This window comes from Leuresthes tenuis, unplaced genomic scaffold, assembly GCF_036924035.1.
Source record: "Leuresthes tenuis unplaced genomic scaffold, fLeuTen1.0.hap1 SCAF_6, whole genome shotgun sequence".
In the NCBI taxonomy this organism is placed as follows: Eukaryota; Metazoa; Chordata; class Actinopteri; order Atheriniformes; family Atherinopsidae; genus Leuresthes; species Leuresthes tenuis.
Genome location: NW_027325360.1, coordinates 23,180,006 through 23,202,916, shown reverse-complemented (window position 1 = coordinate 23,202,916; position 22,911 = coordinate 23,180,006). Strand labels below are relative to the sequence as shown.

General features: G+C 43.0%; 1 protein-coding gene across 4 annotated transcripts; it reads left to right on the top strand.

Moving 5' to 3' along the window:
- Positions 1–1,069: 1,069 nt before the first annotated feature.
- On the top strand, positions 1,070–22,812 carry LOC140310129 (rapamycin-insensitive companion of mTOR-like). Of its 4 annotated transcripts, none has more exons than XM_072388293.1 (38): positions 1,070–1,139; positions 1,265–1,312; positions 2,685–2,782; positions 5,028–5,092; positions 5,392–5,523; positions 5,718–5,781; positions 7,657–7,783; positions 10,185–10,354; positions 10,693–10,760; positions 11,162–11,229; positions 11,347–11,429; positions 11,629–11,716; positions 11,956–12,046; positions 12,146–12,212; positions 12,296–12,376; positions 12,586–12,686; positions 13,313–13,478; positions 13,794–13,895; positions 13,977–14,023; positions 14,113–14,248; positions 14,330–14,529; positions 14,636–14,762; positions 15,085–15,249; positions 15,429–15,505; positions 15,603–15,681; positions 15,799–15,908; positions 16,011–16,098; positions 16,229–16,321; positions 16,424–16,530; positions 16,700–16,932; positions 17,119–18,229; positions 18,508–18,588; positions 19,251–19,510; positions 19,604–19,810; positions 19,919–20,071; positions 20,278–20,401; positions 20,883–21,021; positions 21,121–22,812. In XM_072388293.1, exons 1-38 carry the CDS (start codon positions 1,091–1,093, stop codon positions 21,199–21,201), a joined length of 5,286 nt encoding a protein of 1,761 aa, XP_072244394.1. In that variant the 5' UTR covers positions 1,070–1,090; the 3' UTR covers positions 21,202–22,812. The 4 variants fall into 4 exon arrangements, with proteins under 4 accessions (XP_072244394.1, XP_072244393.1, XP_072244396.1 ...); XM_072388292.1 differs by having other exon boundaries at positions 19,203–19,510; XM_072388295.1 differs by lacking the exon at positions 18,508–18,588.
- Positions 22,813–22,911: the final 99 nt, after the last annotated feature.

Here is a 22,911-nt window from a genome sequence, read left to right as displayed (position 1 = left end):
ACTTGCATTTGATGGGTAATTATATCAGTGTCATGGATGTTTTCCTCTTTCATATCATAACTCAAAAGTGCAGGTTTTGAAATCTTTGTTTAGGTCTTATGTTTTAAATCATCATTTCTGTGTAGTTTATTAACTTGTGCTATGCACTTAAGGATTTAAACTATTGTGCTTTATCTTCTGCTACGTATAATAACATTTTATTACACATAAAACCATATAGCTTTTTTTAAAAAAATACTTTATCTGATGTTATATTTCCATCATTTTTCATGTATATTTCCAAAATTACCTGATGCTTGCTCAGGGCAAGAGCTTGAACCTAAGAGAGGTTTTGATGCAGTCTGTTTATTTCCTTACTTAGGCAACTTTTTAAAAATTGGTATTGTATGATTTGGACTCATTTTGATTTTAATTGTGGGGTGAAATGTGTGTGACAAGAGGGTGGAAGTGGAAGTGGATTTGAATTGACATAATCACATAAGGAATACTTTGCTATCTTTGGCAATTTTTTTATATTGTTATATTTTTTTCAGCTTTTTAAATTAAGAGGTGTCATGAATAAAGTGGTGAAATAATTTTTACAATAATGGACAAATCCTGTTTATCCTTTGTATGTGTGTACTGGGCAATATCTTATCTTGGGGAAACATGTATTCATGAACATTAATTTAAGCAGCCTGTGGGTAGATTAAACAGGCGGTAGATTAAACATACCTTATGCATAGTTGATACATATGCAAGAAATTTTATAAAAACTGTGAGTTATAATAAAAATAATGAGTCAATGATTGAAACTGATGTTATGTTTGACCTATTTTACTCCTGTTTTGTTATTATGTTATAATTTCGCATTTAGGATTAAAACTATATGGTGTCTTGCTGTTAAACAAGCTCCCACTTTAATGATCATAAAACAGCCGCCAGGTCAGAATTTTGTTTTATTCTCGCTAACATTTGGTGGGATTACGGAGGATTTAGCCAATCTCAGGTCTGGGAAGAAGTCTACCGCTGCTCGTTTGCGAAATCCTCTGTTGTCTATATTCTCGCGAGACGCCACGAAGTTTCCGGTGTTGTGTATGTTCCTGGAAACATGGCGGCCAGCTTCCGTGGCCGTCCTATCCGGAGTCTTCGGATGCGAGGTAAGCGTTAAAAACTCGATTCTGTGATTGCTGTAGAAATGGCATATTGCAAAAAGAGATTTTTCCATGCACGTGATGACCTTGGAGTGTTCGGTCACCATGTCCTCTGTGTGTGTTTTTGTCAGGTCGGAATGACAGCGGGGAAGAGAACGTACCGCTGGATCTGACCAGAGGTAAGCAGAGGCTTCATCACATCACCCTGAAAGCGATTATTGTTCAAAATGGATGAGGGGACTTTCTGCAAACACTAGCCACGTGAAGTGAAAGTTAACACTGTCTGCGCATTTGTCCCTGGATGTCAATTCTTATTCCGCACACTTCCCTTTCTGTTTCGGGTTAAAACATTGGTAACGAATCATAATAACATGCGGTAGCAAGCTAACTAACTAGCTGGGTTAGCGTTAGCTAGCTACCACAGCTAACCAGCCATGACGACGCGCTGTTGTTTTGATCGGTGTGAGTGGGAAACATCGCTTGTTACATGGCCAGACAGCCATTAGTGCTGTAGTCGTGTACTGGTAATCTCTGGCTGCGTGAGAAATTGGGTTTCAAGGCAGCCTGCTGTGTTGCGCATATGGGCACAGGGTGGTTCTGCCGATACACAGCTGTTCAGCCGGGTCAGATTTACTCCTCCAGCAACAACACTGCATACCAGTTTGTTTACACCGAGCAGCGGTTCTGTCTCCCTCAGTCTAGACACCCAGATCCCTGCTGATTTTACTGCAGCCGGAATATTTTTTCACCTGAAAAGCCTGGCAAATGACAGACTATTGTGACACGATTCAACCCCCTCTATTAGGGATTTGAACTGCTTATTGTGTGAGCTGTTTATCAGCGTGGATTGTAAAAATGACTCTTTGTCCGAGCTTGGCAAAAATAAGTTGGCGTGTAACAAGAGAGCTTAAAATGAAACCATGCGTAGGACACAAGCTATCCCAAAGCCCTAATGCATTTGTAAGAGGCTGTTTGGGGTACAGATAGATTCATATTATTGTCATTTCCATTAGTGAGCACCTAAATCTGTCAGAAATATCTGTATGACCTTTCTTTCCCCAACTCATCCTTTGGCTTTAAATGCTTACTGGCGATTTCTTGAAATCAAATAACTAAGACTAAACAACACAGAGTTAGTATTTTTGTCATTTATTTTACTTTGAGGAAATAGATTTGTACAACTCATCGAGATGACGTATTAATATCTTCAGCAGCATTTGTCTTTTCAGTACAATTTGGGATCTGGGTCTAATTTTCACGTGCTTTAACTGTGAGGTCATTTATTCTTGCTCTTGCCTTTTGTCAGGGACATTTAGTGTTACAGTAAGTACGCTGAAGTTGGAAGGAACTGGAAACAAAAACACTTGTCGGCTCAAGTCTTGCTTCTAATGGTCTAGTCCCTGTTTTGACTGTACACTCTAAATTTGTTCAACCAGCTCAGCCAACTTCCTTCCCGCAACAAATCAATTTCAGTCCATTAACTGATATTATGGCAATATACATTCATGCTTTTCTTAGTTACATTGTAATTCCCTTTTCACTTTTTTGCAGAACCATCAGAAAACTTCCGTGAAATCCTCCAAAATGTGGCCAAACCGCACGGAGTCAGTAACATGCGAAAACTGGGCCACCTGAACAACTTCATAAAGGTAACGCTGTCCAGTTACCATGCCCTGGTTTTGTTCTGTACGGCAGTTTAGTCAAAGCTACACACGCAGATTTGAAGGCTGACTCTTTTGAGAAATCTGTGAAGGTTGATCGGCTGCTCTTCCTCTGAAGTGACCTCTCCTTGATCGTTTCCCCTCGGGTGTTGCTGCCAGCAGGCCCCGTTGCGCCTGTCATGGTGATGCTGACAGTTAATGTAACAGGACCTGTAGGGATAGGAAAGCACTCCAATCTAGTGTGCATGAAGAGCAGCACTTTGGCTTTGGAAACTGAGATTATTCATGTCTAGTGACTGTCCTAATTATCCTAAAATATCCTTGGTTTTTGAATTATTTATTTTACCCAACTTTACTGTATTTTCTCCCCTTGTTTTTCCCTATGAAGTTGATTGTAAAAAAGGAAGTTTTCCATTGCGTCTCACGTGATGTACATGCAGATACATTATTGTAATGAGACTGATACAGTTGTGGGTTCAGCTCAACTGCAACTCAAAGCGGGCGAACATGGATTGGATGCCTGACAAAGCTGTATTACAAGGCTTTCACTCAGCAGTGTCTTTTCTGGTGATGGTGCACAGAGTCATTGCACATGTCCCTTTCAGTGTGTTGTTTTACCTTCTGCTCAAGACTTACCGGCGTCAACTATTAATTGATTGAATTCAGTTTGTTGGTAAAACACGACACAGAGACAGAGTCACCATCAAAAAATGTGTCCTTCTATATTCTCTATCTTTTTGTCTTAGATTTCCAAAGTTACCTCTCAAATATTCTACTATAGCAGGAGTGAGCTTCCCTGGTGTCAGGTGTATCACTCCGCTTCATGACAAATGTAGAAGTAGCACAACATAGTTCTATAGGTATGCAAGTTGTATGCAACTGTGTTAAGTGAACGTAACAAACGTAACAAAAATAAATCTCATCTTACACTTCCTGAGTGGGAATGACTTGATACAGGAGGAGAAAATAGTAGTTTGTGTTGTTTTAGCTCGGCATCACCTCTCAGAATGAATTCTTGCCACTGCTTAGATTGTTGTTCCCATTGTCAGCCCACTGCCTTTCACCACTTCTGCCTGCCGTGGACGTATCGTAGGCAAGTGTTTGTGACACAGCAGCCAGTGAGTGCTGTGCAGCTTGCATTGTAGCAGGCTGAGTGTGAGTCTGCAGTCTGTTCACCTAAATCTCTTGTATACAACTGACTGGAGGCTGATAGCTGTGACGTGTGTGTGTATACGTCTGCTAGAGCACTATCACTCTGATTCCTTATAAGGGTTCCAGGACAGCGAGAGTGACGGAGAGCGTCACATGCCCCCTTCCCCATCTCCTCTTCCCTCTTCCTGCCTTCTTGTGCTCTAATATCACAACTGGTTGAAAGCAACTGTGCGATCATACTGACCCATCTCACCACCCATCCCACCCTGCTTTGCTCTCGCCTCCTGCTTATAGCTTTGCGGGTGGCCCAGCTTTGAGGGATAATTCAGACAAACCAACTACATTAGATCCTCATCTGCAATTTCCTTAAGGCGTCTTTGAGAAAGACAGCAGCTCAAAAATGGCAGATTCTGTTGCCCACGGACCTTGTTTCTTTTTACATACAATGGATTTTAGACTGTGTTGATAGCTATGGCCTGTCAGTGAACTCCCACTGCCTGTGTGTGGGCTCTTAATGATGAAGGACCTCTTATGAGGGAACTGCTAAAGGTAGAAACACACTGCCTGTCCTGGTAGGGCTTTTGATAACTGATGCCAATAGCTTTAATTTGATCACAGTAATTTACTAGAATAAGCTCAACTGTTTCTGACTTTTTTGTCTTGTGTTACTCTATGTTTTGGAGACAAACATTTATACGTACAGACAGGACTGGAAACCACTTGAGCCGGTTCTGACCTAGAATGATTTTTCTGACATGAGCGATGAGCTGTTTCTGCCTCTGGAGAATAAACATCCCAACAAACACGAATGAGTAATCGCAACATATGCAGTTCAACTGATCTGTTTTCTTTTTTTTTTTTCTCTGGGTGTCCTCTTCCTTAAAGTCTTGTGTCAGTTGGCGAATGCTTACATATAAATTGCAGCCATGCATACGCCATCTGATCACACTATAAAAGCTAGCTTATTCCAACATAAATGAGCTTCCGATTTGCCGATCCATCGCATGGAAACTTGATTAGTTTGTTATGGATTGTAGCCTATAAATGAATGATTTATCTTTATTCCATTTTTGTGTTGTAGCTGCTTTGCAGCATTGGCCACCGGGAGGAAAACTTTGGGTTTACTTATGAAGAAATCATCGTTTGGTAAGTGTTGTCATCAGTGTGCGTTGCTTTCATGAACATGTACTCTACATTCTTGGTATTGTTATTCCCATATCAAAGTGAAACTGTTCATAAGTCAGGCCCCCGAGGCTCATCAGTTTGTGTGTTATATTTAGAACACTTATTTTATGCTGTATAGGTTAAAAAGAAGCTGAAATCAATATGCTCACTAATGAATACCTGAATTGGTCAGTTCCTCTGTCACATTGATCCTGTTGCTATTTCATGCATTATCTGAGTGTTTTATCTAAGTGTTTTATGTATCTTTTTTTTGTCCCCAGCCTGAGACTAGCTCTGCTAAATGAGGCCAAGGAAGTGCGTGCTGCAGGTTTGCGGGCACTCCGCTACCTCATTAGAGACACCAGCATCTTGCAGAAGGTCCTCAGACTGCAGGTGGATTATTTGATAGCCAGGTGAGAGCCTTGCCTCATTTAGAGGAAAAGTGGTGTTTGGATGAAGTCAGTGTTTTTTTTTTTTTCTTAAATGTGCAAGATTATCTCCTGCAGATATGTTTATTTTTTTTCCCCACAGGCTGACTTAGGTTAAGAAAAAAGCATGCTAATGATAATATTAAGGACATGACGAACAGTTCTTTGGGTTGTTTCAGATGCATCGACATCCAGCAGAGCAACGAGGGAGAAAGGACTCAAGGTCTGCGACTCGTCCGAAAAGTAAGATACATCTGCATTTTAGTTTCTACTCCTTCTAAATCTCATAGTTGGTGTCATGTCAGTAGAGGAACTTACAGGAACTTTCCAGCCTTGTGCCCACACTGTGCCACCAGAAGGAACCTTTGGGTCAGCCGCAGTGTCAGTGTGGATGGTTTGTGCGAGTCTGCAGGCAAGGTTATTTATAGCTGGTTCTGTAGTTTACTGTAAACAGTCTTCACACACTCACACTCACACACATACCGATGGGCTGTGGTTTTGAGCAGGAACTATCGACTACACAGGCAGTAACACAACTTTTGGCTCATGTTATAGCTTGAAGTTGTCAGGCTATTTCAAGTTTTCTGCTGTTTGTTCGGTTCCACACTCTTCTCAGAAGAGATTTGTTTTATTCGATCTTTTAGTTTAATCGCTGTTCTCCATAATGAACAAAGCACAAACTGTTTTGGTTGTGTTTTGTTCATTTGTTGAAAATAAATGTTGCACATCAGAAGTTCAGTTCAGACTCTTTCTTATGACACTCGGATTAAGTTCTTGTGCATCCTAATTCAATCAGTGATCCGTGTGATACTTGACTACTTTGCCTATTTGAATTCATTGGACATAATTAAAATAGCACACGTCTGTGTAAGATGGGCTTCTCAAAGTCAAGAAGAGGTCTGTAACAGCTCCATTTCTAGGATGCCAAGTTATTAAATCTCATCAAATGACTGTTCTAATGTCAAAGATCATTTGAAGAACTCATTCCTTTGTTCCACACAACCGTGCTCACAAAAGATGGACTTAGACTGGTGCAATGTGCATTTAAATTTTAGTTGTGCCATTTATTATTATTACTGTCATTGTTGCATCAGAATATAACCCATCAAAGCATGGCACGGTTTAAATGGCAGTTAGGTAGCCAGTAAATAGCTACCAGATATTTAACCAGCTTGTCAGTTTTTCAGCAGTTGTGCCCGACAGGTGTAAGTGACGGTGGGGCTGTTGCCATGACGTATGCCCACTCGTTAGGGCTGTTCCATTTAGTGTTTTCTGAAATCAAGTGAGGACTCTTTCCTACTCTGAACGGTTGAACATAGATCTCTGTTGGTTCCTTGCAAACGCACATCTACATGTTATAGCATTTTGCTGATGTGTGCAACAATCTGAGATGTGGGCAGCTCTTGGTTGTATTGATGCTGTTTTTGTTATTTAAGCTTTGCTCTGATGTGGAAAAGACAGTTATCAAAGATCTGCGTTGGGATATAGCTGAAACCAAGTGTTTAGATACTGAACATTGTCCAGTGCAGCTGACAATCTGAGCTGAGCTTCATCCAGTCAGTGTTCAGTCAAAGTGACCCATCACATGACCTGTCGCCATCCAACATGAGCTTGAATGTTTGTTTTTTTTAGAAATGATAGGAGAAATTTCCAAAGGAAAGGTGTGCCAAGCATGTGGGATCAGTCCCAAGAAGACTAGAGGCTGCCATTTTGGGCAAAGGTGTTTTGAAACTGCACAAAGTCTGTGGCCTGAGCTCTTATATAATTGGAATATTTCTGTGTTCTCTTCTTCATAAATTTACAAGAAACCTGGTGTGTGGAATGATTAGAAAAGTCCATTTTCAAATCTATTTTAGGATGAAACATAACCAAATTAGGGACAACTTGAAAGTGTCTGAAAACCTTGAGTTGGCTCAGTTTAGCCTGGGATCTTTTTATAGATTTATAATTTCTTATTTTGTGCCACCTGATATATGCAATGTTCTTGGACTGGGTCTATATTTCAAAAGGTGAACTTCATATCTGAAAGTCCCAGAAAAGGGAGCCATAGAAAAGTTATTTTCAGCCTCTGTTCGCCCGGGCCTTTTTGATGAGTCTCTTTCCTTCCTCCCTCTGTAGATAATCTCCATCAATGCTATGCTGTTCCCCACCTCTATTGCAAACTCTCTAATTGCGGTGGGGACTGATGGACTGCAGGAGAGGGACCGGATGGTTCGTGCTGCCATCGCCATTGTGTGTGAGCTAGGTAAGTACCTGGCTTGTAGCCGGAGGACCGCAACACTGACGTAAAGCATCATTAACTCCATGCACACGGTCACGTTGTGTGGAGCCACTGCCATCTTGTGATTGATATTTGACCGGGTAGAGAAACCTTATGTTTTATTCATTCATTCAACCCTCATTTTACAGTTGAAGTAGAGGTCCCGTTTAAAGTCTAGATGATAAGATATTAGAAGCAGAAATGATAGAAATGATAAAGTTATTGAGAAAATGCTTCGTGAAATTTAATCTAAGACAAATTAAGCCCCAACTGGGTGAATCTAGTGTGCATTGTTCTCCATGTGGCAGGTAGACAGTAGGTGAAACCAGCTGTCCCCTGTTAAGTGAAGACATTTTTCATCTGTATCTAAATCCAGTTATTTAAGAGCGCAAATCAATGTAAGTTGGTGAACAAAAAGTATGTTTATCAGCCATATTGCTCACAACAGCGAGTGTTCTGACTGGCACTGGTCATAAATCTTAGCACAGTGATAAGCATTGATCAAAGGCTTAATGGCTGCAGAATTCAAACATCACCAGCAAGTGTAGATTAGATAAAGTTGAAGCTAACCAGTTTACATCAACATCGGTTGCTATAGAGTTTTGTTACTACAGCACATCTCATTACCATGACAGTCCATGTGTGGCTTACAAACACACTGTGGTTGTGTAAAACATGCAGCATTTCTAAATATTAAAGCCCACTCATCCGATTGCGATTAAGGACTATTATTGAGGAGTTATATGCTATCTTCACTTTTTGTTATTTGCTGTAGATGCAGTCGAGAGCATTTAACAGACACCTTTATCCAAAGCGACTCACGAGGAAGAAGGAGAATTAACAATCGCATTTATTTTAAAGAAGAATTTACACTAAACAGTTACAATGTCAAGAGGCAACTGGAAGGCGAGTGCAGATGTTTAGGTTAGTTAATTGTAGTTCAAGAGATGGTGGAGTGGGGCTGGGGGGTGAGAGGAGAGGGAAGTGAATGATAATTACCGTTAGTCTGTCGTGAGAGGAGGTCATCTAGGAAAAGCGGAGTTTTCAAGAGCTTCTTGAAGGTGGAGAGGGGCAGCCCTGCTCTGGTGGCACTTGGTAGGTCATTCCACCAATGGGAGACCATGGATGAGAGTAGTCTGGGGTTCAGCCCTCATGTGGGGTGGCAGCACCAGATGCGGTTCCTTGAAGGAACGAAGAAGGGTGACCGTATGATAGCGTTGAGGTAGGTGGGAGCAGATGCAGAAATCACATTGTGCGATAGTGATATGAATTTGATGTGCACAGCTACAGCTGGCCAGTGTAGCTCAGTGAACAGAGGGGTGACATGTGCCCTTTTCAGGAGATCAAAAACCAGACGCACCGCCACGTTCTGGACGATCTGTAGTGGTTTTATCACATGAGCCGGGAGGCCCGTTAGGAGGGCTTTTCAGTAGTCAAGGTGAGTAATGACCATGGTTTGTACCAGGAGCTGGGTAGCATGTTGTGCCAGGAACGGCCTGATCATTCTTATGTTGAATAGTGAACAGCAGCACGACTGGGCAACAGAGGCCACATGCTCAGAGAAGGTCAATTGGTCATCAATCATGAGATGGCGCGATTGATGAAGATGATTTTGACAGAGACATTTGACTATATGCTTTGTTTGGCCGGGAAGACCAGCAGGTCTGTTTTAGAGATTTAGTTGGAAGTGATACGAGAAGCCTGTGAGTGGATCATTGGTCCTAACAAGGTGGTGTACATGGCAAAGAGAAGGGGCCCCAGCATCGAGCCTTAGGGGACCCCCTGGGGTTAGAGCCTATTTTTTTTCTGTTCATTTGGCTCATAGCACAACCTGAAGTGCAGCATCTGATAATGACAAAGAGCAACGCTGCTGTTATCTTTTTCATTTATTGATGCAATCTTTTTTCCACTGAAGAGCAGATAAAAATAGATGATCCCTCACATATGTCTCTTTGGAACTGTGCTGTATAGGTTTTTGCTGTTTGGTATGTAAATTTTGGTTTGCCAAACCTAGTAACATTGTTGTTGAACTTTCTGTGAAAAGAAACCAGGGTGCACAATCCTGCCTGGGGCCAACACTTTCAGTCGTTGTATGGTTAATGGGGAAGTGTTAATGTCTGAAAAGGGGCTTTATCTCCTCCATGCTGACTCTGAAAGGAGCGACTAAAGATCCATGGTGCTGGCAGTGCGAACATGTACACTAGACAATGGCACTGTTGCAATTCCATGTCATTCCTCTGAGTAAAGCAGAAATGAATAAGCATTCTGAGTTTGTCACAGCCAGAAAGATGTGATATTAACAACAAGCCACACGAAAACATCAGATCAAAGGCTAATTAAATAGGATTTGTTCTTATTCTTTGTTGCTAACTCGTTGCCTCTGCAGCCCTAAAGAACCCTGAAGTGGTGGCCAAAAGAGGAGGCCTCAGCACTATCCTGAAGAGTGTGATTGACTGTCAGCTTAGTCGCATCAACGAAGCACTGATCACCACGGTCCTCCACCTACTCAACCACCCGTGTACACGCCAGTATGTGCGTGTCGACGTGGAGCTGGAGGTACACGTACACAAATATGAATTCAAGGTTTAGCTGTTGTATATAAATGAGCCTGTTTGCTGGGAGCTTTTCCAGTCGGGTTTAGGTTGCCCGTCTCTTTCCCATGGAGCTTAAAGTCATCAGTTACAGCATTTTTCTAAAGCCTCATTGTCTGCAAACATAGTTGAAAGAGACAATTCATCCCCAGTTACAGCATCCACAGATGCAATATAAGATCAGCAGCAGGTTCATTACTGCTATTTATATTTCCCAGTTATATGTAGGATAGATTTAAAAGTCCAAAGTCAGTTATAGTTTGTGTGTATTGATCTTTTTCGTCTTTGTGCTCTGTCCTGCAGCAAATCCTCGCGCCTTTCACTGATTTTCACTATCGTCACAACGCGGACACGACTGAGGGGCAGCTCAAGTGAGTGCATGTGGGGATTTGGAGAGTGTCAGTGTTACAGTAGAAACAAACAGATCAAGTGTCTGACATTTCCCTCCACTGATCGCTTGTTGGGTTCAAATGTTGGTGACGGTATATGTTGGAAGAGCTGAGTGTTTTTACAGTGTTTTTGTAATGTGACCCTTATCATCATGGCTGCTTGACTTGCCAGAGGACATGAAACGGGCTTAGTCACAATGCTGCTTTATCTAAGATCTGCCCTTATATTAAAGATCTGTTATTGCTTATCCCTGGGTGTAGTTCAAACCATTGCAAGAAGCTTAATCGTTTTTGGTGAAAACCCCCTTTAGGGAGGTCATACTGATGTTTTGTGTACAGAACATAATGTCTAGTTTGTTATGTTTGTGTTTTCATGCTCACAGAGAAGACAGAGAGTCCCGCTTCCTGTCGAGCAGAATGGCGATAGTAGCTGCTTTCCGTTCCTGGTCTGGTGAGTGCTCTGATGTGGTGATTTTTATAGAAATGTTATTATTCAAGTGAGAATCCCTGTTAACTGAGGGCATTGTGAGCTAAATATCTCTTTGTCTTTCGTTTGCTTTTTAATCAGGGATTATCAACCTGTGCAAGGCTGGAAATTCTGGAATTCAGTCTTTAATTGGCTTACTTTGCATACCAAATATGGAAGTTAGGGTGAGTACTCACTCAGCTGTATGGTAAGAATGATTTAAAAAGCATGTTAGAACTGCTCATTTTTGTTGCTGTAGTTTAAGTTAGCACTTTACAAATTTAAAAATGAACTACATTTATCTACTGTACATCAAGTGGGTTTTCACTTGTGTGGAGTTACATTTGTATGTATCTGAGTGCTTTAATGTGCTTTGTCCTGCAGAAAGGTTTGTTGGAGGTGTTATATGATATATTCAGGCTCCCTGTGCCCATTATAACTCAAGACTTCACAGAAGGTCTTCAAAGTGTTGGTAAGAACATTTCCCGCATCATCAAATTCTAATTTGATATTTGTGCTTCCCTCCAGATATCTTCTTATCTGGGGATTTCTTATACTGTAAAAACATATGAATGCAGTTTTGTTCCTTTGGTCGCTCTTGCACCTTGTAAACTAAAATTCTTTGTTCCTCTTAGAGCCTAAACAAGGTGGTGTGTTACACACACACACACACACACAGTATAGAATAATCGTTGTCCTGGTGCATTTCAGACCCTGCCAGATTCCAGGACACATGGAGACTCTCTGATGGTTTTGTTGCTACTGAGGCTAAAATCATCCTGCCCCACAGGGCCCGCTCCAGGTAAGAGATAATTAAAGAGAATAAGAGTATAATAGGCGAAAGTAATTCCAGTGGTAACATGAGCCCTGAAATCTCTTCTTTTTTTGTGTGCCTCATCAGGCCTGACCTGATGGACAACTACCTGGCTTTTGTTCTCTCTGCCTTCATCACCAGTGGGCTGTTAGAGGTGAGCTGATGTGCTTGTTTATGTTGACATCTAATCATTAATGGAGCAATAAGGCTAATCTGTTTGTTTTTCTGCTTTTGCAGGGCCTCGTGGAAGTTGTGACCAGCAGCGATGACCAGCTCGCTGTGAGAGCCACCATTCTCTTAGGAGAGCTTTTACACATGGTAATATAAGAATAAATGCTTTTTTGTCACACAAAGCTTGAAAATATTTTTTTGTTCATGCTGCAGCGCATGTCCCAACATAAAACATGTGTCTAGCTGGTTTAGTATGTACCTGCTGCAATGCTCATACTGATTACAACCACGTTGCATTGCAGTTGTGCTAAGTTTCTCTTTGTTTTTGGTCTCTGCCTGCTACTTTTCTTTTTTAGGCAAACACAATCCTTCCTCATTCCCACAGTCACCACCTGCACTGCCTTCCCACCCTCATCAACATGGCAGCCTCATTTGACATCCCCCAAGAGAAACGACTGTAAGTACAGTGTGTCTCATGCGTCTGTTTTTCCTCATAAGAAAATCATTATTACTACAAACAGATGGAATTAGGTCCAGGCATATTTGGACACAAAACAGTGAGTTTGCAGTAATAGTTTTGTCTTAGTTTTGGTAAATGGAGCTTGATGGGGTTCAGATCTGTGAGGGAAGAAAGAAATGAAAATCAAAACTGACACGAAGAAAGACGAAATGGAGCAGTGAAAGTGGATGTAACTTAACTTACTGAGCCATGGATCATCGTTTTACCACAGTTTAAATCACAATTTGTTACAAGGCCGGTTGGAAAGCACAACATCAATGATTGAAATGTAAAGTAACAGTGGAAGTGATGAGATGTATGTTGGAAATATTAAAAATACCAATTTTGTTTGAAACATAAATTTGATAAAATGTTTTGATAATCCCTTAGAATAACAAATATGTTGTTTTGTTGTTTTTACTCGCATCACATGTCGCAGCGCATGTTTTGCCTTTTCACTTAAAGATATCGGTCAGTCAGGCTTTTTTTAAAACTCTGAACGCTTTAAAACATCCCAATCTTTGTGTGTGTGTGTGTGTGTGTGTGTGTGTGTGTGTGTGTGTGTGTGTGTATATACTGTCCAGCCGGGCAAGTGCTGCGGTGAACAATCTGAAGCGTTTCCATGAGAAGAAAAAGAGAGGTCTGAAACCACACAGTCTTTACCTGGACCACATCATTCGCAAGTCTGTGTCGTCACATACCCGCAGAGATTCACACTCCCGTGTCCAAAGAGACATCTATGTCATTAAGGTAAGGACCAAGCAGCACACCGTGGAAAGATGTTTCAAAGGATTACATTTTGGAAAAGAGGCTTGTTGGCCGTCTTACCTACGGCTGATTATCACCTCATCTTTGTGTGCTCAGTACAGTCTGTGGTGTGTTTGCTTAAGCTAAGTCATTTGCTGCAGTTTCAGAACATATGTGTTGATTGGCACAGCAGAAAGCAGCTGATGTCAATGAAATTAATAGAACTAATAATAAAAAGGTTGTTAATCCTGAATTATGTATAGTTCTTGTTTCACGTGTCTAGATGTTCAGCTGAGTGTTGTCTGCCTTTGATTTCAGGACACTGAAGATGCACTGATGATGAACCTGAGAGACAGTCAAATCCTCAACCACAAGCAGAACCTGGAGTGGAACTGGTTGCTTATTGCCACCATCCTTAAGGTCAGGCTGTTTTCATGTTGCCACCCACTTTTTTTTCTTCTTTATCCCTATCTAAAGATATGTTTTTTTCTTCTTTCCCAGTGGCCACATGTAAACCTCAGGAACAACAAAGATGAACAGATGCACAGGTGAGACTCTTCACATAACTAGCTCAGGACATTTTTCAACATTTATAATGCCTCTTTAATGCTCTTTCCCCCCCCCCTATGTCTTGAAGGTTTGTTCGGAGGCTGCTGTACTTTTATAAGCCCAGTAGTAAATTATATGCAGGACTCGCTTTGGATCACCTGAAGGCCAGACAACTCACTGTGGTCGGATGTCAGTTTGTTGAGTTCCTTATGGACTCAGATGAGGTAAGATGAGTTTTAACAAACACATATTTCCGCTTGGTCTTGTGTCATTTTCTGACCTGTCTCCCTTCGCGCTATTACCAGGATGGTCAGGGTTACCTGGAAGACCTTGTGAAGGACATGGTGTCATGGCTCTCCTCCTCATCAGGACTGAAGCCTGAGCGCTGTCTGCAGAGCAACGGCCTGCTTACCACACTCAGCCAGCACTACTTCCTCTTTCTGGGGACACTGTCCGCACATCCACAGGGAGTGAAAATGTTAGAGAAATGTGGGCTGTTTCAGTGGTGAGTGAGCTAAAGCCTGTTGTCTTCTCTGAACTTCCACTCAGATGTGTTTGATGAAACATGTCACTAACACTACTGACATCTGCTGTTGTTTTGGCATTTGCAGCCTGCTGAATTTGTGCTCTGTAAAGAACCAGGATGCTGTGCTCAAACTTGCTGTATCCACACTGGACTACAGCAGAGACGGTCTGGCCCGTGTGATCCTGTCAAAGGTCCTCACTGCCTCCACTGATGTAAGATGGCCACAATAACTTTGACACATAAACAAGAAACCTTTAACCCATAAACACATGTATGCAGAGTAGTTACGGGGAAGCTGTTGTTGTGCACAGTTGAAAAAATGCAACAGATCACACTGCAGTTAAGAAATCACGACTACAAAAACACGTCAGTCGTCTGGCAGAGAGGGTATCTGAGTCACAGCATGATCAACTGCGATTGAGCTGCTATCAAAAACCTGCATGTTGTCGTTAGAACAGTTACAAAGCAAACTGCATCTTATTGCAAAAAATTAGCCGGAAACATATCACACATTGCTTGTTGTCCGTTGAGCAGATATGCCGGCTGTATGCCACCAAGCACCTCCGTGTGCTGCTGCGGGCCGGCGTGGAGTTCTTCAGTAGCTGGGGAATGGAGCTGCTGGTCACACAGCTTCACGACCACAGCAAGGCGGTGTCCATGGAGGCTCTGGACATCCTGGACGAAGCCTGTGAGGACAAGGTGACTGAAAATACACAAAGGCCTTAGAATACTGACAGCACAGTAGAGGTTTTTAGTTTTTTTGCAAAGTCAGGATGAATTTTTCAATAACTCAATAAAAAAAAAACCAAAACATTTTTACTCTGTTGTCTTTGTTAGTTGATACTGAAAGAGTTGTGCGACTGTTTGTGTTGAAACAGGCCAACCTTCATGCTCTGATCCAGCTGAAACCGGCTGTGTCCCACCTGGGGGACAAAGGTCTGCTGCTGCTCCTCAGGTGTGTGTTTATGACCGCAGCATTGCTTACCATTTGGAGTTGGCCAACATGATTACATACCTTGTTGAATAAGTTACATCTGTTTTCTGTTGTTCAGGTTCCTGTCCATTCCTAAAGGTTTCTCCTATCTCAATGAGAGGGGTTATGTCAGCAAACAGTTGGACAAATGGCAGAAGGTATTATCAAGAATTTGGCAACAGATAGCAAAAGAAAAAAGTTCACTCTTCTTGTCCACTTTGTCTTGATTTTTAGTAAATTTGGTTATGATAAGACTCTTGAATCGCCTGTTTCAGGAGTACAACCTTAAATATGTGGATCTGATAGAGGAACAACTCAACGAAGCACTAACAACTTACCGCAAACCTGTCGACGGAGACAACTACGTCAGGCGTAGCAACCAAAGGTGAGGCGGTGGAAGTGGTCATCATCTGAATAGGAGTGAAATTCATTTTTTTTTTTTTTTTTCCTTTAAAGTTAGTGTCTAATTAGTTTGGTTGTGTTCCAGGTTACAAAGACCAAATGTCTATCTCCCTGTGCACTTGTACGGTCAGCTGGTCCACGATAAGACTGGCTGTCATCTACTGGAGGCTCAGGTTAGGCCTTTAAATATTTGTCTTCTGTCTGAGCTGTTAGCACACTCTCTTCTTACCCACCTCACATTTTCTACATTAATTCTACGGTGACTTGCTTCCTGATGTCTGCCTGTTTTCCATTCTTCTAAAGAGTGTGGTTCCCGACCTCAGCTACACGATCCGCTCCCCGATGCTGGACACCTGGGAGGGCATTAAACAGCTGAAGGCTGCTCTCTGGGCTTTGGTCAGTAAGACTATTGATTTAAGGCTCATTAGTTACTCTTCCACTGTAATTTTAAAATCTGCAAATAGATCGATCTGATGTGTGTGTTGTTTTCTATTTTAGGGCAACATCGGCTCCTCAAACTGGGGCCTTAATCTCCTGCAGGAGGAGAATGTCATTCCCGACATCCTGACGTTGGCTCAGCACTGTGAGGTGCTGTCAGTGCGAGGGTAAGCTCTACTCTCACTTTTCACCTAGAAGTCTTTTAGTCAGCTCCTCTCAAATGGCTGAATTATAGATTTAGTTTAGCTGAATTATATCTTTAGCATATTAACGGTATGTGTTTTTGTCCTGTGATGGGGTAACAGTTGTATCCTTAATGTCCCTTCCCATACACAGGACGTGTGTTTATGTGCTCGGTGTGATTTCCAAGACCAAGCAGGGTTGTGAGGTGCTGAAGCAGTTTGGTTGGGACGCAGTCAGACACAGTCGCAGGACGCTGTGGCCTGTCACTCCTGATGAGGTCGACTCCCAGCTGCTGATCTCTGAGCTTTCCTCGGTACCAAGCACGCTCAGTCTGAACTCTGAATCCACCAGCTCTCGCCACAACAGCGAGAGCGAGTCTCAACCAAGTAAGTGAGACGTTACCGTTGGTTTATCATCAACGGTTGCATTCTGTTGGCTCAACTCTTCCGGTTGTATTTATAGTATAACATCATCATCATCCGCTATTTTTGATGCCTTGTTGCAGTTGGGTGGACATTTTTGTCCTCAGCCCCTGTTGCATTCTTAGAGCTATCTTCTCTTTGTGATTCTAGACATGTACATCCTGGATGATGACAAGTGCGATGTCCTGGACATGTCAGATGAGTCCTCGCCCTATCTATACCCCAAACCAGTCAAAGATCGCAGTCCCTTCACCATCCTGGCTTCCACTCGCTTTGTTCGCCCCCGCTTCCTTAACTCGCTGTCCCTCCCCAGCAAGAAGCTACGCTCCACCAGTGACCCTAAGACTCACTCAGGTTCTCGCACGCTCGCTGAGTTCACGATAGGTAGCATGAGGCGGAATAGGACAGTGACAGAGCCCTCCGTCTACACCCAGAACCAGGGAGAAGTCTTCACGGGAGAAGTGTTTAATGGCAGAGGAATGCCAAAGAGTCCAACGGTTAGCCAGGAGACGTCCTTTGTCGGGAACAGGGGGGGCTCCGAGGAACACCTTGTGGACGGCAGGCTGGCAAGGGGGGGAGGCTCTGGCCTTGGACTCAGTGGTCTAGGTGTACCTGGGGCTGTGGAGCACCACGGCCGGGACAGGGAACAGAGCAGCCGAGAGCGTCTAGCAGGAGGAGACGGCGGCTCGTCTTCTAGTGGAGGCAATGTGGGAGGGGTTGGAGGAGGTGGTGGAGGTACGCAATTTAAAAGCCGCAGCCAGAGCTTTAACACGGATACCACAACCAGCGGCATCAGCTCCATGAGCTCCAGCCCTTCCCGGGAGACTGTTGGAAACCCTGAGCACCCGGAGCCCGAACCAGACTCCTCTGACTGTGTGAGCCTCAACACTGTTGTGTCTGCTAAGACCATCAAAACTCTTTCTTCCCCAGTCCCCCAGGCTCAGACGAACCACATGTCCACCTCAAAGTCCTCCAATGTCTCGCTGGTACCACCGGGCTCTTCGCACACTCTCCCCCGCAGAGCTCAGTCCCTCAAGTCTCCCTCAGTGACCACCATCAAAAGCCTGGCTGATTGCAGCTTCATGTACACCAGCCCGAGAGATGCGCTGGGTTACGCTACGCTGAAGAGGCTGCAGCAGCAGAGGATACACCCGTCACTGTCTCACAGTGAAGCGCTGGCTTCACCTGCCAAAGATGTGCTGTTCACTGACACCATCACCATGAAGACCGGCAGCCTGGACTCCAGGTTAACGCCTCGCAGGTGGGTCAGCTCGCACTACAGGGGCTGCATGACAGCTAACACTGTGGCTGTTTGGATCCAATTTTCTTTTCTTAAATTTTTTTTTAATAAGCTTTTCAGAAGACATTTTTGTTGTGTAGAGAGAAAATTGTGTGTTCACTCATTCTAAAGAAATATGCTGGAAATGATGTTACTGTAGCTTTGAGCTGCTTTGTGCCTATGTAGGGGTTAGGTTTCTGTCTGCCTTGGTAATGACAGGTGTGAGAGTGTTTTTGTGCAACTTCTGCTGTGTCCATCAGGATATCACATAGGAGGCGTACCTGTCCAGAACCCACCGTCATAAGTCCATACCGCAGGCTCTCCAGAACACTTGTACCGCGGTGGGTGGACCGGACCTACCCAGTGTCCTCCTCAGTAGAAATACACCTTCTAGCTTTTGATTGTCGCTGCTTTTTCTAGACTAGTAATAGCTCCATGCCTCCAGTCGTCGTGCCATTGCTTTGATCCATAGTGTGAGCAAACCCCATGTAGATGGGTCATTTCTTAGCTGGTCCCTGTTAACCCTACCTAGAGAAGTACGAACAGCACATGGGTGGAGATGAGGTGCCACGGTACTGATGTGACCATTCTGCTTATTAAAAGATAAAAATACATGAAAAGTCAATAGTTGCTGAGGAAAGTTGGACAGTGCATAAGAAAGGACCAAAAGATGGATAAACATGTGTTGTGTAAAATGCTTGAGGTTGTGCTGACGGTGCTGACATTCTTGCTCGGTATTTAAGTGGCACTCCATAGAGAGTTTGGGAGGGGAAGTCAGTGTCAGAAACATTGTTTTTTTTTTTTGTTTTTTTTTGGACTAACCTCTGCTATTGGTGACTGTCTGTGTAAAGCTATATACTGCTTTCCTAAGTCTGTGTGTATTTTGATACGTCCGCTTTTCTGCTTTTTTTCCAACATTTTTTCACCTCCTCTCCATTTTCCTATTCGTTCCCAGCCTCTCCCCCCGGATCCTCTCACGCACCTCTCCTCTTGCCCTCCCTAGGTTTCTGAAAGCTCTGAGCTTTGCTTCTCTGGATAAAGAGGAACTACTCAGCCCGATCAACCAAAGCACTCTGCAACGCTGCTCTTCAGTGCGCTCAATGGTCTCCAGTGCCACCTATGGGTGTAATGATGACTACATTGGCCTAGCTCTGCCAATGAACATCAATGACATGTTCCACATTAGAGACTCGGCCTACTTTCAGCAGAGGATCAGCCCACCTTCAGAGGAGCGGAAACGTTTCCTTTTTGGTGATGGAGATGGTAAACGATGAAATTCTGATGATATAATAATTCCTCCACAGATAAGGGAGAGGAAAAAGATGTTGAAATGGATGTTTGTTATTACTTGTCCAGGGGATCGGCCTGCTGTCCCGTTACTGAAGCAACAGTTCAGTATATCTGAGCTGATTGTGTGTCGAGGTGAAACCCCGAACCACGTGGTTGGTTCAGAGGAGACCGGACTGCAGGAACACACTGAAGAAAACTGCCTCTACTGTGTAGGAGCCATCGTCCTCGGCTACCCCACACAACCCCAGGTCAACAGCGCACACCCTCGCACAGGTGAGGTGCTAAACACACACGGTCCTCTTACATGGACACGTGCTTGGAAGGGGGAAAAAAAAACAGAAGATGAGAAATTCTCTTCTCATTTTTTTATTTTTTGGCCAGATTATGTTGATTTCCAATCATGGGGGAGCCAGAGTGGTCATAGGCTGGAGGTGATGCCTCAGTCCAAGTTCTCTGGGGTGTCAGGCTGCAGTGATGCAGCTGTGTCACAAGGCTCAGTCTGTAGCACACCCACACCTGGCGACGTTGTGATTGGTAAGACATAACAGTAGTTTGGAGCTTAATTTTGGATCTGTGCTATTAAGATAACATCCTCTTGACTAAGGAACAAAGAAAGGATGAACGGAGAAAGCAATATGGAATACTTGAATAACAAAGGCATTCATAATGCAGTGGCTCTGTTCATTGCAATCTTTTCTTTTTATCCAGTGTTGAATGTTTGTTTTTTTTGTTTCCTGCAGGGGGCAAGGCAATATCAGAGGACGGCCCTGCTTCTCGAGTCTTGCTGAGGAAGGAGGTGCTCCGCCTCATCATCAACCTCAGCTCCTCTGTGGGAACCAAAGGCCACGAAACAGGACTACTGACGTGAGTCAAATGTTTTTTTCCTCGTCGTGCACGCACCATTCGACAACAACGTGAAAACCATCTGCCTCACATTGCGTTGGTCCCTCTAATGCCAACAAAACAGTCTTGGTCTGTCACGGTATGCACTGAGGCAGAGCCCTGTGGTGTCTGGCAACAGTTAAAGGAGATCCTCTGATTCCCGGGAATGGTAGGGTGGGACCTCTACATCTTGGGCTGGTTGTCGTGTTCCTGAGCAGTTTTTGTTGTACGAGCGGGCATACTTTGCTGCAGCTGCTATCAGTGTGTGAAGCTGTCCTGGGTGTGTTTAAATGGATGCTTGGTGTCAAAGTATTGTCCAGATTAATGTCACCGCTCTGGGTTTGCATCGTAAGAAGATGATGACTGATATGCTCTGTCGGTAGTTTAGACCGTACTTATCCTTCAGTAGGTTAATCATCTCAGATAGTTTGAATATGATTTTTAATTTCTACTCTTTCCTCAGGATAAAGGAAAAGTTTCCATATGCGTTCGATGACATTTGCCTGTACTCTGAGGTTTCCCATCTCTTGGCTCATTGTATGTTTCGCTTGACCTCAAGACGTTTCATACAGGAACTCTTCCAGGACGTGCAATTTACGCCAGTAAGAGAACAAATTGTCCTCCCTCTGCCTTTTCTTCAACTGACTGCTTCTTTGTTTTAGTTTTCCCACATGTCTAATCATAATTTCCTCTTCTCTCAGATGTATGAGGAAGCAGAGACAATACTGACAAAGCTACCAAAACCTGTAGACGAGGACATTAACCCCCCTGCAGAGTCTTGATCACCCTCCCGGCCTCCCCTGTGTTCCGTGCACACCTGCAGTCCTGACTCTTTACAAACACGGAAAGAAAGCAAGACTGACATAATATAAGTTAAGGCTCTAAGGATGGTAATTATTTGGCAGGTTTCTGTTGCTTAAAACAGAGTGTTCCTGTCGAAGAAAAAGAGGACATGGTCATCACTCACCTTTCTTCTGGCAAAAACCGAGCTGGAAACAAAAGACAGTATCTATAAACAAATATAACACGGCACACTTAATGCCGTGTCAGATCTTTTTCAACATGAAAATGGGGGAGCCGTTTTGCCAAATACTGTTGGAAATCTTTGGCAGCACTCAATATTTCAACATAATGCTCAAAGATGAGACAAATACTCATGTTCTTTTAAGAGAAAAAAAAATCTATCATGTTATTACTTTACGGAGGATGTCTTTTTCTGTAATGGATAAGGCATCTTGTCATGTCCTCCCAGAGATTTGTCGGACTGACTTTGCGTTCTTTTCTTCAACAAAACACTACAGAGGGATCCTGCTGTTTTTAAAACCTCACTGGAGCCTTCCTGGTTCATGTCCCACCCTGACCTGTGATCTGTCCCCACCCAGATATGTGCTTTTGCTTCTATTGCCTCAGCGCTTCCTACAACCTGTAGCCTCTCGTCAGCACAGACAGCCCATCACCCTTCTATTTCATGTATCTCAGACAATCAAACATCACTAGTATTGTATTTTCTAGAGCATTATTATATCTGCCACCTTTACTCAGTACAGGAGAATAGCATGTGATTTAATGCTAGTTTTTTTCCACCCTTTACTTGCTTAGAACCTTTAACATTTTTCTTCAGCCATTGCATTCTTAGTAAGCTTCACAGAAGGTGGGTTGGTCTTTTGAAAGATGCTCAGTTGTGTAAGTTATCTGTAGAACTACTAATTACAGATCAAGTACCAAACCGCTCACAGATGTTTCCAGTACCTGCATAAACCCAGCAGCTACTCATCACAATGCCTTCTTACCTCTGCACTTCACCTCTGCTGCATGTTTAACAAGCATGGCAAAGTTGTAAGGTCACTTTAAGGTATTTCTTGCTTGTAAAACCTTTTTAAAGAATAGGTTGCCATTACATGCTGCCATACATTGTAGGAATATAATTACCCAAGGATCTTTTCCCACAATGCTATATCACTATTTGTCAATTGGTGAGAAGGAGGAGTGGTGCGGTGCAGTGTAATGACTAAAGGATATGTCAAAGGTTTCCAGGGAAACAGGGTTCTGTTTCCATTGGCTTGTTTTTGCTACAATGCTGCTACACAAATGGACTCATAGAGAGATGATTCATAGATCAGCTGAATGATGTCAGACCCGATCTATTTATTATATGTCTGTACCATAGTGAGCTCAACCAGAGAAGAAAAAAGTTATTTATATTTTTTCTTGACTGTATTATAAGACTGTATTATAATTTAAATTTTTCTTTTTTTTTTTCCTTTTTGCCTGAATCGTGGTTTCCCTTGTATAATGTGTACAGTATGTTTTGGGGGGCATTGATGACCCGAAGAAACATACAATCCTATCAAAGGGATGCATTGTTAATAAAACGAAATTTGAAATACCTAAAACATTTTAAGTTTCATTTGTTGCCCTCCTCTTGATTTGCTCATACAACTCCTCTGAAACTGTTCAGAAATTCAGTTTCAGTGTTGGTCTTGAGGACATTT